Genomic DNA, 19,718 nt, shown 5'->3' on the forward strand with positions numbered 1-19,718 from the left:
GACTGAATTAACTCATTAATTCAATATATTTAGGATTCATTTAGATTAATTTATTAATTCAATAAATTTATGTTCTAATTAAATTAATCTATTAATCTTTTTCAATGTTGAATTTTGATTGTAATCCCAACAAAATTGAGTCAACTAAAGAAATGGTTATATAGTTATATCAAAATTAAATAGTTATAACAAAATTAAACAGTTATAAAGTTCAAATGGTTGATGATCTTGAAGCGAATAATTGACTGATAGAAGATTGAGATGATTGAACAATAATTATATGGTCACAACAAAATAATTGTTTTGTTATAATTGCTATTGTTTTAGAAGATTCAACAAGTTAGTCTAACTCATGATATATAGTTAGCTGACTAGAGTGGCTGGTAAAACTGACATGAGCAGGAGATTAGTTGATTGGAAACTTGAAATAATCGAATGTATTTAATCTAGGAAGATAGACAAAATGAAGATGGTTGAAGGCCTATAAATAAGGGGTGAAGGAACAACGAAAGAAAGGATTATTCAAAAGTGCTTACTTTGTTCATTTTGATACTTTATTATTTTTTTATAATATATTTGAGTTGATTACGATAGACTTATTAAAATGGACAAGAATTGAATTTTGATTAAGTCGAGATAATAAAATTTTTTAATTTATTTTTTTTATAAATGAATCTTATGAGACCGTTGGAACGACGAATTCCACGCGAAAAAATTAAAAGAGATAGGATCTAAATTATTACGTAAGATGGAATATTCTAGAATTATTTACTGGATTTGATTTGATTTAGAAGGAACCCAATTCAATTTCGTTGGTTCGATCGATCTGAGAGTATTCACCAAATTCCGCCTGAAATTGGGAAAGCGTGGGTGATCTGTGCCGGCGGCCATGACCCCCCGAGGCGCGAGCTCCCGGCACGCCATCGACTCCTGCACGCTCCAGCTCCACGCCTGGAAGCCCTTCCAACTCCAAACCCTACCTTCTGCTGCGCTGCCGCTGCCGATCCACCCAAGTACCCCTTTCCCGCCAAGAAGCCTTGCCGTTCCGACAGATCCACCACCCCTGCTTCCGCCTCGGGACCCTCCGCCGCCCTCGATCTCTCGCGCCTCACTCTGCTCGACGACCACCCGCCGCCGCCCAGGCGGGAGGAGGGCTTCCGTTGGTTCCCGCGTAAGCGCAGGCGCCGAGGTTCTCTGTCCGTGTCGGGTCGGAGCTCCGACCGCAGCGGGACTCGCCCTCGTGGCGGCGTCTCCGCCGCTTACGCCACCTGCTCCGACTTCCCGTTAGCGGCGGGTGGCACGGATTCTAGCGGGGAGCTGTTTGTGATCGGGGACGGAAGTTGGGGATCCGATGTCAGCGAGGCAGCCCGGGTGACGAAGAGGGAGGTGACCTCCGGAGGGGGTGGAGGGTCGGAAAGGGAGAGTTCGGGGGGCATTGGATTCCAAGGTATTGGAAATGCTACGCTGCTAGAATCACTGTGCAATGAATCCGGTTACGGAAGCGAGCCTGGGTACCGGGGCGACGGTGAGCTTGGATACGACGACGAGCTTGAGGAGGATGAAGACGACTGCAAGCATCTCTTCTGGGGTGAGGAAATTGGAGGTATAAATCACCATAACAGATTTCTACCTTTTAGTTACTTGAACATATGCTTGCTTGAGAATAATTTAGTAATTAAAGTAGGAAAGGATCTTTTTTACCTTTCCGAAGCAATAACTGATGCAGACATTTTTTTAAAAACTCTTTATCATCATCTAAAGTTCATTCTTAATGAGCTAAATTTACCAGTTTCACTCAACATTCCATCATTTATTTGTGTTTTAACACTTGTGCATCATCTGGGCTTAACATTCAGTTCGTGAGAATGCATTGTTAATCTGAAATTCTGCGAGCTATAGCAAATTAAAACATTTGTTAATGAATCAATTGAATTTTTTTGGAAACATGAGAAAATGTTTGGTTCCCCTACTTCTATATCTATTGCATGTTAGCAATTGAAGTTCGACTGTGTTTGCAATAAGTTGTGTTCTGATTTTTCAATAGAATTTCTCATGTTTGTTTTATCTAAAGTCACTCTTGTGATAGGCACACAGCTTAAGTGAAGCAGACATAGGTTTGATTATTGAAACTTTGATTTGTCTTGCAATTCATGAATGTGGTGTATGATGAAGCATTTGCTAGTCATACAACAATTACTTCAATCAGTAGATTAAGGAAAAAAGATTATTGTTTGCACATTTTGTAATAGTTAAAAACAAGGAAAAGGCTTTGGAAATGTGATGCTTTGGTTACTCTTGGCTGGAAAATATCATTTCTCTCATATAAAAATTAATGTTATCCTTAGTCAAGGATGGTTATGGCTATAACTATACAAACTTAGCACTAAGCTAATTATGTTCCTCTCTAATCTCTATCTTCTATAATCTCTATCATAGTCTGATCATCCATATCGCTGTTGGAGTTCCCATTTTTTGTTAGTTTATCACATTTGATGAAGTAACTGCCCAATAGTTATGATAATTGCGTAGAAAATGATCGGTATTCTACTCCATGCTAGTTAAAACTCTCAGGGTTTGTTGGCCAGTCAACACTAACAAGTTTACTTCTATACTCCCCAAATGATACTGGACCATTTAAGTGTTGTACTATGTTGATGCTCATCACAATTGGACACACGCCTACTCATGCCAAATGAGTAGGCATGTGCCACATTGGATTAACATTTTTAAGAAAGTTTATTTCTTAGATTCCCTTTCGTTTGATTTATTTCAACATGATTGTCAAATTGGATGGAAATTTTTAAGAAACAAAGTGAAAAAGTATGACAAAAATTTAAACTAATGGCATACCTTACTAGTGATAATATTCCCCCAATGCTTTCTAAGCTAGAGGCTTTATTAATACCCCAATTACTATTGTGCTTTTGATCGGAGTGAGATCAACCTATAAATATCTCAACTAATGTCATATGTAACTTCAGTTTAGCTATAAATTAAGGTTTATTGTAGTAGCATATAAAGATATAAAATAGAAGGGGAGACTTGGTGCAATAGTGAAGTTGCTACCGTATGACCTAGTAGTTACGGGTTTGAGTCGTGGAAATAGTTTTTTGCAATGTAGGATAAGTTTACATACAATAGATCCTTCCCAGGAATCTTGCATTGATAGGAGTTTTGTGCATCGGATTGGCTTTTTTTTTATAAAGATATAAAATATTGGTATTAAAATTTTAGTAGATGTTAGTTTATAACGTTAATTATTACCCGGCATTAGCGGGAGATTCGTACACCGGACTACTTTTTATATCAAAATTAATCTACATCATATGTAAGTTATATAGTAAATTTTATAATTTATAATTAATAGTCCGATTTATAAGTTTATACTTACATTAGTATTCAAAATTTATCAAATGATAACTTATAAGTATTACTAAAAAAGCTAAAACTATATTTCCCTAATCCTGACATACCAATAAATCAATTTTTTAAAAATATATATTAATAAATTTTCTATGATAAAAAATTATTTGAAAATCTTTTATTAATTAAACAACATCACTACCTAATAAAAAGACATAATAAGGGAGACTATTAAATATTTTTGAAAGAAAAAATAAGATTAACTACTTAACATGGATGGAGGTTTAGCAATCACGATCCCTATAGTGAATCCTTACTCAATGTGAATATGTGGGAATGCCACCCAATTTTTGCAACCTTTCACCCATTTTCTCCTAATTTCTCTTCTGTGACACAAATTCACAACATAACTTTCTATGCCGGCCCCTCCTCACGACCCAACAATCACCCCTTCACTAGCTTCTTCTCTTGCAGCATGGAATTGCACAATGCTTGATGCACTTTGATGTTGTCCCCCTTGTGACCTGGCACCATGAGCTTCTATCACCTACAACACCCATTTGGAGATATGCTGTTTTTGGTCAACTGATGAAAATGTTTCAGGTGTGCCCACTGAAATACTATGAAATCTCAATCCTTGTTCTTGATTACCTCAAAGACTTGTCCAAGGAATTAATTATAATAGTAAGATTGAGATCAATTATGTATCCTTGGGTAGATTATTTCTGGAGGCTTGTTAGACATTGCTGCTCATATGGATGCAGACTTGGAATATTTTAAAAAATTGTTTGGCTCCATGGGCTCTACATTCAGGATAAAGATAGTAACAGTATGCCTCAATATATGGCTGGCTCCTGAACTGGTTTCTTAAGTTTAGTTTGTACCATTTGGTGCAACTATGATTAAAATTTCTAAACTTTATGAAAACTGTTTGTTCAGGAGTAACTTATAGTATATGTGTTTATTGGCATGTGGACTTCTCTTTGAGAACAATGCTAGGTTGTTTATGAGATTACGAAAAAGGACTATCGGGATGGTTTAAAAACACAACCTCTTAGTTGTTTTCATTTATCTTAGTTAAATTATAGATTTAGCATGAGAGGTAAATAATCTCACATAGAGAAATAAATGGTCACACAGTGACAACTCACAAAGTGGAAAATTTATTAAATTCAAGATAAACAAAAGGACTTAGGAACTTAGGATCCCTTTTAAAGGCACTAACATTGACCTATTTCCTAAAAATTAGATGACAAATAATCTATTATCTAATTACTTAGTGAACAAATAATTAATTCCTAAAATAACTTATCATACTAAAATAAAATTTAAAGTTTTCCTATTTTGTCTTGACTTCTTCAAAATTAAAGCTTGTAACATTACATTTTAAGAACTTGAAAAATCTAAACTTCGTATTTGAAACTTTTTTCAAGAACTTTTTATTTTTAGACCGTAACATTCTTCCCTACTAAAAATCAAACTCTAGGCTAGTTGTAAGCATCTTTAACTAAGGCATTCTTTTCAATGAGTTAGGAATACCATGAATACCATTTGAGTTTTACCTTTAAGTAATAAAATTTATCTTTTCCTTGGGTCGTCCTGTCCAGTGAGCAAGAAATAATTGTATCTTCACTATGCTTTTAAACTTTGGGAAAATATTCTTTGATTATATTGAAATTTGCACCTTTTTCAATTGCCCCTTCTAAACACTATGACTAATCAAGAGGTGGAAATATATATGCAACTTTCTTGAAATAGTCAGCATCAAGAACAAAGGCTAAAATGCTTCCTAGGAAATAAACATATTCTCTTATTTGAAAATTGAACTAATGTTTAAATAAGTTGTTAAGTTAAATTAGTAAGTATTAGAATTTTCTCTTGGAACTATTATTTTTCTAATATTTTATCTTTGGGCTTATTCTTGGAGGGTGGTTTTTTTAGCTGCAAAAGGTTGGAACCGCCAACCTAGCGGCCCCCCCTCCACGGCCCCACGAGGATAAGGGGGAGGTACAGCACGGTGAGTGCGGGCCCGGCTACGACCTGGTGGCCGAAGGAATTTCGCCTAGGCAGACATTGATATTATCGCAAATACTGCCAGGGACCTTCGAACCCGTTACCTCAGCTGCAAGCAAACCAGGTCGTAACCAGCTGCTCCCGCCCGTGAGGGCAAGGGTGGTTTTTTTAGGATAGGTAGAACTTTTGCTTTTATTATTATTATTATTATTATTATTTTTTTTTTTAGATCTAGGCAGCCACTACTCATAAACAAAGCCCTTTCTTTTTAATGAGGGTTTGAGGGGTTCCTTTTGTTGTTTATGGCTCTAGTTTAAGTTTGGAAGAACTTAATCCCTCATTGATAGAGAGATCATACAACCATATCTACTAAGGATGACATGGGCAATGTTCATAAGGAGAACATTATATCAAATCTCATCAATGTAAGAAACATGCTTTTCTTTGTCATGAAAATGGATATTGATCCACCCATGCAATTTTGCAAAGACTCGGATGTGATTCTAGCGCAAGTTGGATCCCAACAAGGGCCTTCATGGAAATATTTATGCAACTCCCATTTTATATGGAGATTTACACTTCTATGTGTTATTTAATCTAGGTCAGGTTACATATCTTACAATATCAAATCTTAGTCTTTTTTTTTCCATCTTTATCTTCTCTGGTGGTTCATTTAAAGAGAACTTGCGATTTTACCTGAATTATGCAAACCTAGTGCACTATTTGAAGTTGTCATGGGATTGTTGGAATTGTTTTTTTCCCAATGTAGAGTTTCTTCTGTATAATCTTTCTTGTGCAAAATCACTCTTCTTTATAATTCTTGGACTGAATCCTTCCTTTCACAAGATGCCAATAATCTTGCAATTTCTTGTAGGACTAGATGCATTGGGTGTTGGAACAGATGCTAGATACTTTGACCAAATCTAGAAGGGCGGGAGTTGTCATTTAATTGTTTTCACCAAAATTATTGAAAAAGGTCAAGTTCTTCTTGGGAGGAATATATCTTACAAGAAGATTAGACTTCAGCACAAAGGATGCTGCTCGTTCTTTGTTCTGGGTGGTGACTTCTGACTTTTCGGCTGTTGGAGGAACTAGGAGGAGGGAGCTAGTTCTGCTACTGGGTTGGTTGTCTGGAGGAGATATTGGAGTTACGTTGGTTGAGATCAAATGTATCTCTTAGATTTCTGCTTGGCATAGGGAGGATTGTTGGTCCCACCTAGAATAGATGCTGGCTTCTGCAAGTGGATTGTGAGAAGTGGAAGGGGCAGAAGTGCCAGTAATGGTTGGAGAGGGTGCAAGCAGGAGGTGGAGCCTGCAGAGATGAGGATAAGGACTGTAGGTTTGCTTATTTGGAAGAGTGAAGCAGAAGGGTGGATGAGAAGAAGAGAGATTCTTTGGTAACAGCAGCGAATTACGCTTCGTGGAGACAAGGTGGAAAATTAATGTGTCTGCAATCTGCAGTAAGAATCAACTTCACTCACAGGTGTGTGTGCCAGATCTAGTCACAGCAGATGAGTGAAGGGAAGAAAAGGTTCTCTCTTGTAGTGCATTGTGTGATGCAAGGGTCTCCTGTCATGGCCATGTACACTGGGAAGGTCAGTTGGGAACGCTTCTTATTTCTAATACAGCAGCAGCAGGGAGAAGTGTGAGAGTTTGTTGCATAGATGGCCTTTGTAATGAATCAACAGTGGCTTGGTGCTAGCAATCATAGACTAGGTTTTTGCATAAATTCTGGGTTTGTTACAGTGACAGACCTGCTAGAAGACCATGTTGAGGTTGATTGGAGAAGACATGATGCTATCAAGGCTGAGAATTCAGTGGGACTGTTGTGGTCAGTGATCTATGGAGCCAAAGTGCTAAGAAAAAAGCATTGTCGATTACCCTCTTGTTGAAGAAGTCTTCTTCTGGTTTTGGGAAAGGGGCTGAAGGGGAGAAGATCAATTGTAGGTTTGGAACTAGATCTGCAGAGGAGATCCTTTTGGTGGCGAGTTTTGCAGGGGTGACTAGATTCCCCCTCTGGGAAGAGTGCAGAGAAATCAATAAGGTGAGCAGACAAAATTATATGGCTGCCCAAGAAGTTTGTTTGGATGGCCTTTGTTAATAGGGGTGGGAAGGGAGAGTAGGTTGGGATGTCATAGTCTAAAAGGTGGCCATGACAATTTCATGGATGTGATGGTGTGGCGGTGAGTCTGTGTGGAGGGTAACAAAGGATGGGGGTTTGAAAATATAAAGAGGACAAGAATCATGGGAGGATGTGTCAAACACCAAATCGAGAATTCTGCTTCGAAACCAAATCAATGTAGCACTGGATAAGTAATCTCACATAAATAAATAGGCAGTCCTGTCCCCTAATTACTTGGTAAACAAATAACTTATCCTATTAAAATAAAATATAAAGTTTCTTATTTTGTTCTTTAAAATGAAACTTATTTCTTACTTTCAATATTGACTATTAATTGTTACTGTTAGGTTGGCAACATGGACAACATTTGTAGTAATTTTTTCGCTTCCTCAATTCTGAATTTTCTAATTTGCCGTTACTCAAGTATGGAGAGATTCTGCTTAGAGCCTGCATCTGTGATTGTTGCACAGGTCTCAATTCTGAATTTTCTAATTTGTCATTCCTCAAGTATGGAGAGATTCTGCTTAGAGCCTGCATCCATGATTGTTGCACGGGTCCAAGTTCATCCTTTCAAGGTGAACAGTCCTCGATGTATCTTTCATTGTAAAGCCTGTCATCCTCTTGTGGAGATTTTGGAGCACTTCTGCATATCTGCAGCAGTAAAACTTTTTCTGCATAAACCTTTTCTTAATATCCAAACTTAACCATTTGCCATAAACATTTAGTTAATGTTTTCTTTCTAAATTTCCTTTGATTTGATCATTTAATCCTACTGAAGGGTCAAAATTACTTGTACAAACTAGTATCTCCTTTATTAAATTGACTTTACAGTTATAATTATATCTTCATTTTTTTAATCTTTGTATAATGTTCGCATGTTAACAGTACCCACTTCATTTTTATGTTCAACTTTAACTTCCTTGTATAACAACATTTAAGATTCATATTATTTATTTATTTATTCCTGCTTTTCTTCAATTTATTTTGACTCATGTATGCATATTAAGATTATTGCTCTACTAATCTTCACATCTATCAACTCTTAATTTCTTTTCCCCGAATGGATTCCTCTATTTCAAGTTGCTAATCAAATTTTATATGGACTGGCTTCTTTCTCTATACTAGCTCGCAAAAATTTGAGAACTTTTTGCTATTTTGCTCTAATTTGAGAACTTGTGGCTGACTACCTTGCATATCAGTATGCCTCATTGATGGTGAAGGCAACTACCTTGTTACATACAAACCATAACCTAGTCCTATGAGCCATCCTAAGAAACCGAAAGTCTTGTGGTGCCAACCATCACAGAAGAACGAAGTAAAAGTCTTAGTTTAGTTTACAGTCTGGCATGCGTTAGGATATATGTCTTTGCTCCTGCATGTATGTGTTCGCCTGGGAGAAACTAATCTTCGTGTTCTTGCCTTGTAAAAATTCATCTAACTATTTTGCCAGCTTATCAATTAAGCCCTGTATGCTTACTGTTATCACTAGAGAACACTGTTCTGATAATCTGTTTTACCTTGTTATTCCTAATGTGTTTGAGGGGTTTGGTCAATGATGGCATCTATTTTCAGATACCGATCAGATGGACATCGTCGGTGAGAACAATTTTGCAGAGCAGAAGACTCATCATCGGGGCAGGCGCAAAAAACATGATTGGAGGATCAACCCCTCTTTGTGATGATAATCAATCAAGCTAATGTTTCACTATTTGCGGATTGACTGTTTGTAAGTAATGGTTAAAGCTCCAAATGAATTTATCACTTATGTTGTTGTTTGTTGCCTTGTAGACATTGAGATGTGGTGGCTTTACTTTGTGATTGGTTTGAACTTGAACTGTAGATGCAGCAAACGCTTTTGGCTTGCTCTAAGAAAGTTAAAACTTTGATGTAATTAGTGGGCTCTACCTTCTCTTGAACACTTATGGGATGCTCACTAGATTTTGTATGTATAAGATTGAAATATAACAAATGGCCGGGCCATGGTGTAGTTGTAAGCACACTTTGAAGCTCCTCATGCTCTTAAAGTTCTAACTAGGGACTATTGGATCAGTACGTGGCTTGTTTGAGTTTTTAGATTTATCTTAGTAATAGATGGAAAGTTTTCATAAGATTTAGTCAGACCTTAAGATTTAGATACTTAAATTATCAATATATATATATATATATATATATATATATATATATATATATATATATATATATATATATATATATATATAAAACAAATGTTGAAAGGTAATTCCACCAACTCAAAATTAGTTAGTCAGGCTTAAAGATTTTAGTAGAAGAAGATTAAGACCATTCCAGGGGAAATGGGTAGGAGGGTGAAGAAGGATAGTAGCGTGAGGTAGGCCCGACCTTAGGGCGGGTCAGACTTGGACCTGACCTAGATTGGTAATCGGGTCAATGGGTTGAGTATCCATTGACTTAGTTTATGGGTTGGAATCATAATTGACCTGGCAGGATGTCGGGCCGGTTATGGTTTTGGTCCATTAAAAATCATTGAATTGTCGGTTTGACCTATCGGTTTAATTTTTTTTTCACTATTTGAACCATCGGTTAGCTGTTGGGAGTTATTTTTATTTTTTTGATAGTTGAGATCATTTAATCATTTTTTAATCAATGGTTACGATTTAATGTCTGTTACTCTCCAAACTTTATAAGAGCTCATTTTATTATTTTCACACATATCTTCTTTACCCATATTCTCAATTTCGCAATATCTACACGCTTTCGACTCCAATTTTATAAAATTTTGACTTCCACTTTCGAGTTTCGACTACCATGGAAGGAGGTCGATCAGCTTCATCATCTCGATCTTGGAGGGGCAAGGAAGTAGTGAATCCGAATGATGAGCTCAACCTCAACATTCAATCTACCGATGATGAGATCGAGCAACTTTCGACACCCAAAACACAAAGAAGTACCGATGAAATTACTTCTACGGTTTGGTTTACTAAACATTTTGATAAAGTCATTATTCCGTTAAGAGAATTGCATGCAAAATGTAAGCACTACAATGTCTCCTACAAATTTCAAGCCAACGGCAACTATGGATCGTTGAAATAATACATAGAAATGAAGCACCCGACGGAATATGAATTTAACCGTTCTCAATCATAATTACTAGATTTTTACTAGTGAGAGTACTAATTTTAGTTTATTTTTATATTCTAATAATAAATTATGAGAATTATTAGCTAGATTTATTTCCGTAGAATATTTTTCATTTAGTTTTGGATCTAAATGCACTTTTAAAAATCTTTGTAAAGAATCTCTTAATCCATTTATTAAACGTGTTCCTAGAACTACATATACTCGGACAACTAAAAAATTAATAAAACAAGAGGCAAAAAATTTAATTGAAGAATTTAATAAATTAAATAATAAAGTTTCTTTATGTTTCAATATTTGGAGTGATCATTGACAAACACATTCATATATGAGTGTGACTTGCTATTAGATTGATAACTTTTGGAATATCCAAAAAAGATTATTTGAATCGCATACTGCTTACAACATCTCACAATTATTTTGTTTAACTTTAGAAGAATATGGATTAACTTATAAAATATTTTTAATATCATTTAATAATCCCAGTTCTAACACTACTAGTATTGAAGAATTAAACTTTATATGTCAATCAATTATTGGTAGTTTATTTTTTCATATTAGTTACATATGTCATGTTTTAAATTTATGTGTTCAAAATGAATTAAGAATTTAAAAAAAATCATATTAAACTAATTAGAATGATTATTTCTTATTTATGACCACATTTATCTATAATAAAACAATGGGATAAATTTTGTAAAACTAATGGAATAAGACCTAAAAAATTTTCACATGATATATCAATACTTTGGAATTCAACATATTAATTAATACAAGATTTATTTCAATATAAAAAATTATTATATTTATTTTTTACACAAACTATAAATAATACTAATTAATATCTATTTATTTTCACACCAATGAAATATTTATAATAGTATTTATGAAATTTTAAAAGTATTTAATGATTCAACCAAATAACTTTTTGATTTTTATTATTCTATTTCTCATTTAGTTTTAATAAATTTTTATAATATAATATTAGTTTTAAATAAACATATTAATAATAAAATTTTATCTCCTGTGTATAGTAATGAAAGCGAAATGGGAAAAAATATTTTTTTCTTATTCTTGAAATTTATTTAGTTGTATTTGTTTAAGACCCTAGATATAAATTAAAAATTTTATAAAAAAATATTAATTTTATATTACGACGCTTTAATTCCATATAAAGATTCTTCTTCTCCTCTCCGGGTCCTAATAATATTGTATATAATATTAAAAATAATTTATATGATATTTATAAAGAATATAGTATAAAACATGGAATATAAATTAATATTTTTGAAATATAAAATATTAGTAGTATTAATTTAAAATTTACAAAAATATAACTTTTATTAAAGAACGAACAAAATGCTCATGAGGATCCTCAAGTTATGTTCCACATAAAAACTTGAGAATTATTTTATGACTTTTTTTGATTTTAATGAAGTAGATAACAAAGTGGATTTCGATATCCTAAAGTGGCGATCACAGAAGGCTCAAACATTTTCCATCCTGTCCATGATCATCAAAGAAATTTTAGTTTGTCTAGTATCAGTAGTCATTGTGGAATAAACGTTCAGTGCTAGCAATAATATATTAGATGAACAACAATCAACTTTGTCTCCCGACTCGTTGGAAGGCTAAGCATTACTCGATGATTGGACCATAGTTGCAAACGAATCCAAGGAATATAGCAACTTTTAGATGACGAAGTTGAAGAATTTGATACTGAAGGAACAAATACTATGAGAACAGAAAATGGAAGTGAGTAGCAATGCCACTTCTTAAGATAAAAGGGTAAAAAGGTAAGAGCAGGGGCGGAGCCAGGATTTTTATCGAGGGGGGGCCATTTTTTAACATCGTATTATCACACTAATAAAATAAATTTTGAATTAACTAATAAATAAGTTACATTCAACGCAATCTAAATTGCGCTCTTCGCTTTTTCATAGACTCAAATTCATCTATGACAGAATTGACATCAAAACTGCGAGCAATATATATCATTCTCAATATACATTATCAAAGAGCTTGATAAGAAATCATCTTCCATTTTGTTCCGCAACCTATTCTTTACAATTTTCATTGCAGAAAATGCACGCTCTGATGTTACAGTAGAAACTGATAGAGTCACAGAATTTCTTCACATTTTCTAACAATTCATTCCAAACTTTTTCTCGAAAATTTTCAAGGTTTTCTTTGGTATTTGCTACTGACTCAGTAGCATTCAAAATATCTTAAAATTTCTATTGTAGCAATCTGCATAGCTCGTCTGCTCTTACCAACAATTCTATCATAAAATGCAAGATGAATATAAACTCAAAAGACATCATTACTAAATAAATTACCTATCTAATAACTAAATAAATTAATACTTTATTCGCTGCATCATAATTTTTTTATAAAAAAAATCCAAAATGCAATAATATTGTCAAGAATAAGAAAGGGGAGAAGAGAAAAGGAACATGGATAAATCTTTCTTCTCTAATTCTAAGCAGCAACAAAATTGTGGCTTTATTAGAACAAACTGATTGATTACGTTCTACTAGGATCGATCGATATATTTCAATCTACGATCTCCACAAACAAGTAGAACAAATTAATTAACTGAGCAATTATATTATATAATGTGATGATCTCTAGCAGAAGTTCCACAGGTTCATGTCGCCGGAGGCCAACTCCTCCCAATCCTCCGGCCAATAATTAGAAGACACCGCCACATATTGATCATCTGCGTTCTTCGAGGACTGCATCAGCGGTTCGAGATCCACCCAAGCCTCATCCGCTACTACTTCCTCCCTCTCGCTCGTCCTCGCCGTCGTCATCGTGGAGTTGGAGCTCGCCGTCATCGTGGAGCTGGAGCTCGCCGTCAGGGGGCAGGGGGGGCGACCGCCCCCAGGCGCCCCCCTGTAGCTCCGCCCATGGGTAAGAGAACTATGTAGGTTTTGATTCTCCTATACCTTAAAAGGGGATACGTAGACAACTTAAATAAGTATAAACTTTTTTTTTTATTTTTTAATGAATTTATAATTTTAAAATTTTTTAATATAATAGTATTGAATCGTGACGAACCGTGAAATGTAACTATTTAGGACAACTAAGGTTAAAGATTGACCTACTAGGAACTGTCAAACCGACAATTTCAAATAGTCGAGCCGTTGATTCTGAACCATAGATGGAAGAAATATAATATGAAATAGTTAAAATTTTGATTAAATTTAAATAATCTATCAAATTAATTTATTTTGAAAATTCAATTTGATTAATTTAAATTCTAAATTTTAAATTTTTTTTAATTTATTCGATTCAATTTCAATTATAAAATTTAAAATTCAATTAAATTGAATTATCAATTGGTGTATTATGATTAATCGATTATTAATCCATAAATTAAGCAAAATAAATTCATGATTAGTTGATGCACGATTTTTCACATGGTAATTGAATGGTGATACAACAATGTTGATTGTTGATAAAAAAAATTGATTAATTTGATAATCGATTGAATTAATTAATTTTATATCAATTCAATTTGTTTGATTTTAGAGATAAATTTTGATCAGTTCGATTTGCTCAAATTTTTTAAATAATTTGATTTTTATTAATTCAATTTAATCTGTTTGATTTTAACTGAATGTTCAACCCAGCTGTGCTGGGTAGGGAAGGAAGAATGGATAAAAATTAAAATAGTAATTTTTTATTTGCTTTTAATCATTAAACGGATTTTTTTTTCAAAACGGCGTCACATTCAAAATGTTTTTTTTTCATAAATACTCTTAAATGTATTTAAATTTATTATCTGTTCATTTAAAAAAATTAAAATGAATGTTTGTTGGTGCCCCGGTTAGTTTTGATGTGATCAACTAGATTAAGTTAGGTCCTGTGTTGTTCTAATCCCTCTGCTAAGTGTGCAGGAACTTAGGTACGGAGGAAGTCGAGCGTAAGACGTAGCGGACGAGAAGGATTGCGCGGGGAAGTGAGCCGACGGGCTCGGTGCAATCCGAGGGACGCGGAAGCTACGGAAGAGTACGCCGGTGGAGCGAGAAGGACGTGCGCGAAGTCCGAGGGACGAGAATCCGGGAGGAAGCACGCTCGAGGGGCAAAAGGCCGGAGTCGGGTTCGGGTGAGCCTAATTCCGGTTGGCCAGAAATCACCCAATCGAAGATTCCACAAAATGTCAACAAAAGTCAAAACTGTTGACTTTGACTTTGACTTTGACCGTTGACTTTGCCCAGAGAAGAAGACTTGGACTTGGACCGTTTGGACGTGACGGTTGCAGAAAAAAAAGAAGAAGAAAAAATAATAAGATTTATCTTTTATCATATAAAAGATAAATACTTATTTTTTATTAAAGATAACTCTCTTTATCTTTTATTAAAGATAAAGTTTATCTTTATTTACTCAACGGCTACGATCAAGCCTATCTCTGCTCAACGGTTAGGATCGCATCAACGGATCAACGACCAAGAGAAAGTTTATCTACGATCAACGATCTAGATCTACTCTCTTGGGCTATAAATAGACTTAGAGTTTTAGAGTTAAATCATCAATTACTTTTGTCATTCTCTCTAAGTCTCTGTGCTACAAGTGTAAAGGCTTCTCCGCCTAAAGGAGTTTTGTTTGAGCGTCAATTGCCTTGGAAGCAACGACCGAGTTGCAACCAAGTTTTTTTTAAAGGAGTGTCTATTCTGCGACTTTACTTAAACCGTCTATTCACCCCCCTCTAGCCGGTCCAACCCGATCCAACAAGTGGTATCAGAGCGAGGTTCGCTTTTGAAGGACTAACCGCCCGATAAAGCAACAGGACGATGGCCGGAGCGCATATCTATCCACCCAAATTCGAAGGGGATTTCACCGTCTGGAAAAAGAAAATGGAGGTATTTTTTCGTACCGATTTTGATATATTATTATCTATTAAATATGGTTTTGCAGTTCCAAAAGATACGAACGGGGATGAAAAAGAAGAATGTTTATGGAATAAAAAGGAGCAATCTGAGTCCGTCGCCAATGGTAAGGCTGAGTTCCATCTACTAACGGTTTTACCTACTCAAGAAGTAAATCGAATCGGCACCTACCACTCCGCGAAAGAATTGTGGGAGAAATTCTTAGAACTTCATGAGGGTACCTCAGAAGCCAAGTCAGCAAGGAAGGACCTTCTACGGAATCAACTGACAAATCTACGAATGACGGAAGGAGAAACGGTGGCAGAACTTCACGCTAAAATTAAGGAGTTAATCTCCGGACTCACCCAACTCGGCGAATCGGTAAGTAATCGTGATTCTATTCGATACGCCCTCAACGCCTTCCCGAGAACCCAAGAGTGGAGTACAATCGTCGACGCCTATTATATTTCCAAGGATTTAGAGGTAAGTACGCTAGATGAAATGTTTTCTATTTTTGAATTACATGAGTCTCGGTGTGCAGGATCTAGAAAAATAGGCAATATTGCCCTAAACACAAGGAGAACAGAAAAGGGATCAGAATCCTCGACGGACGACGAAGAGACAACACAAATGGTAAGAAACTTTAAAAGTTTTTTTAAATCTAACAAGTTTTCGAGAATGCAGAAAGCAAGACGATCTCCGAAGAAACGTACTGTCCGATGCTATAACTGCAACGAAGAGGGACATGTAAAAGACCAGTGCCCCAAACTCAAGAACCAACCAAAAAAGAAGAAGGCATTGAAAGCCACCTGGGATGAGACCTCGTCTGACGAATCAGAAACTCAGGAGTACGCCGGAATTGCGTTGATGGCAAGTCATCAAGAAGAGAGCACTGATGAAGGAGGAGCAACATCAGAAGAAAGTAATGACGAAGGGGGAGCCTCTCTTTTCGAAAGCGACCCGGTAAGTGAGGTATGTTTTCTCCCTCACGATCAATTATATGCTGGAATAAAAGCAATGCTCAAGGCTAACTGTAAATTAGAAAAAGAAAATATACAATTAAAAAATGAACTAGCGCTTGCATCTTCGTCTGATAATTCTAATGTTTTGAAGAATGAGAATGATAACTTGAAAAACTTAGTTAAAAAATTAGAACTTGATATTTCATGCTTACGCCAAAAGAAAAATAGTTATCCTGATAATTTGAACTGGTATATTAAAAATCACAGGGGGCAACTTAGAAAAGTACCCAAAAATTATATTCCTCCAAGATTTTTAATCAATCCAGTAGATAGGAACTTATTTTGGGTTCCCAAATCTATTTTAAATTGATCTCTTTTGTGTTATTACATATGAATGCACTGATTAATATTTTTTTCCTTTTTTTCTTAATTAACATTGTTTTCTTGTTATCTTAAAAAATTCAGTTTGATTAATTTTTTAGTGATAAAAATTGTGTTTCTATTTTTACTCGATGCATAATTATGTTGTTCATCCACTGAAAATTTTACAAAATTTTTTAAAATATTGTTTCAAATTTTCATAATTTTTTAATTCAAAATTAAATTTTAAATTTTAAAAATAGATAAAAATATTTTTTTCATAGGTCTGATTTTTCAGGATTCAAATACAGTCATTAGAACTCAGTATAATTTATATTCAAATTTTTGAAGTGTTTTTGAATTTTAAAATATTATTTTTCTAAAGAATATTTATTTTATCTTCGGACTTAAAGAATAAATTTAAAGTTGAAAATTTTTGTACAATCTCAAATCTCTATTCTCGATTTCTACAAAAATTTTAGATTTTTCTAACAATTTTTTAATTTTCCACGAATTTAAAAATAAAATCTTATTTTTAATTTTTTTTATAACAAAATATTTTGACCAGATCCGATTTTTTCGGATCTATATATATCATATGTTGACTTTGTCAAAAATTATTTTTTGAATTTTTTCAATCAATTTTGAATTTAAAAAAAATTTTCCTTCCCTAATTTTATATACCCCGTTTTTGCTGTGATCAAAGGGGGAGAGTAGGCTAAGGTTCAGGGGGAGGTTATAGTTTTAACCTGAAACATTTTTTTTTGCTTAACCTGTTTATTTTGTTTTATTCATTTTCCTTATTTTTTTGGTTTAACCTAACTAAACCTGGGTTGATGCACATCAAAAAGGGGGAGATTGTTGGTGCCCCGGTTAGTTTTGATGTGATCAACTAGATTAAGTTAGGTCCTGTGTTGTTCTAATCCCTCTGCTAAGTGTGCAGGAACTTAGGTACGGAGGAAGTCGAGCGTAAGACGTAGCGGACGAGAAGGATTGCGCGGGGAAGTGAGCCGACGGGCTCGGTGCAATCCGAGGGACGCGGAAGCTACGGAAGAGTACGCCGGTGGAGCGAGAAGGACGTGCGCGAAGTCCGAGGGACGAGAATCCGGGAGGAAGCACGCTCGAGGGGCAAAAGGCCGGAGTCGGGTTCGGGTGAGCCTAATTCCGGTTGGCCAGAAATCACCCAATCGAAGATTCCACAAAATGTCAACAAAAGTCAAAACTATTGACTTTGACTTTGACTTTGACCGTTGACTTTGCCCAGAGAAGAAGACTTGGACTTGGACCGTTTGGACGTGACGGTTGCAGAAAAAAAAAGAAGAAGAAAAAATAATAAGATTTATCTTTTATCATATAAAAGATAAATACTTATTTTTTATTAAAGATAACTCTCTTTATCTTTTATTAAAGATAAAGTTTATCTTTATTTACTCAACGGCTACGATCAAGCCTATCTCTGCTCAACGGTTAGGATCGCATCAACGGATCAACGACCAAGAGAAAGTTTATCTACGATCAACGATCTAGATCTACTCTCTTGGGCTATAAATAGACTTAGAGTTTTAGAGTTAAATCATCAATTACTTTTGTCATTCTCTCTAAGTCTCTGTGCTACAAGTGTAAAGGCTTCTCCGCCTAAAGGAGTTTTGTTTGAGCGTCAATTGCCTTGGAAGCAACGACCGAGTTGCAACCAAGTTTTTTTTAAAGGAGTGTCTATTCTGCGACTTTACTTAAACCGTCTATTCACCCCCCTCTAGCCGGTCCAACCCGATCCAACAAGTGAATAACATTACCACTTCTCAAGGTAAAAGGGTAAAATGGTAAGAGAATTAAGTATTATATGAGTTTTGATTCCTCTGTATCCTAAGGGGTATGTAGGCAATTTAAATAAGTGTCATTTTTTTATTTTTATTTTTTTATGAATTTATAATTATAATTTTTTTAATATAAATATTGAATCATGGATTGTAACCATCTAAGACAATTAAGATTAAGAGTTGACTTGCGAATCGTTGAATTAATCATTTTAAATCATCAATTTTGAACCGTGGAGGGAAGAAAGATAATGTGGAATAGTTAAAATATCGATTAAATTGAAATAATATATCAAATTAATTTATTTTGAAAATTTTAGTTAATTTAAATTTTTAATTTTTTAAAAAAATCTTAATTATTTTAATTTATTCGATTCAATTTCAATCATAAAATTAAAATTAAATTAAATTGCAAACTGTTGATTAGTGTGTTATGATCAAATTGACTATTAGTCCATAAATTAAGTATAATAAATTCAGGCTTTTGGGATATAGTTGAATTGATTACGATAAGATAGATTTACTGAAGTGGGTATGTATCGAATCTATGTGAAGTCGAGACAATGTTCTTCTCCGTTGTAACCAATGTAGCTTCTTAATTTACCTCCTCATAGATAGTCATAGAGTCAACCGTGTGGAACTGTTGGAGTGACGGATTCTTTTTTTTTTAAGTATAATAAATTCAGAAATCAATTGATGCGTAAATTCAGAAATCAATTGGTGCACGACTGTGTTAATACTAATTGAGTGATGATACAACAACGTTGATTGTTGATAAAAAAATAATTAATTTGATAATAGATCGAATTAATTAATTTTATGTCAATTTGATTTATTTAATTTTAATAATAAATTTTAATTGATTCATTTGTTCAAAAATTTTTTAAATTAATTTTATTAATTCTATTTGATCCATTCGATTTTAGCTGAACTTGGGAAGGAGAATGGACAAAAATTAAAATAGAAATTTTTTGTTTGTTTTTAATCATCAAAGGGATTTCTTTTCAAACGGCGTCACATTCAAAATGTTTTTTTTTTCATAAATACTCTTAAATTTATTTAAGTTTGTTATCTGTTCATTTAAAAAAATTAAAAT

At 34.4% G+C, this 19,718-nt stretch overlaps 1 protein-coding gene across 1 annotated transcript; it reads left to right on the top strand.

The window, feature by feature from the left end:
• The first annotated feature begins 753 nt into the window (after positions 1 to 753).
• Positions 754 to 9,273, top strand: LOC141842618 (uncharacterized). Its single transcript, XM_074730666.1, is given in 4 exon segments — positions 754 to 1,010; positions 1,013 to 1,603; positions 7,969 to 8,073; positions 9,071 to 9,273. Coding segments are annotated over 4 exon segments (924 nt in total). The 5' UTR covers positions 754 to 889; the 3' UTR covers positions 9,178 to 9,273.
• Positions 9,274 to 19,718: the final 10,445 nt, after the last annotated feature.

The sequence above is a fragment of the Curcuma longa genome, chromosome 12 (assembly GCF_044706935.1).
Source record: "Curcuma longa cultivar G26 ecotype Majalengka, Jawa Barat chromosome 12, ITB_CL_G26_1.1, whole genome shotgun sequence".
NCBI classification, from domain to species: domain Eukaryota; kingdom Viridiplantae; phylum Streptophyta; class Magnoliopsida; order Zingiberales; family Zingiberaceae; genus Curcuma; species Curcuma longa.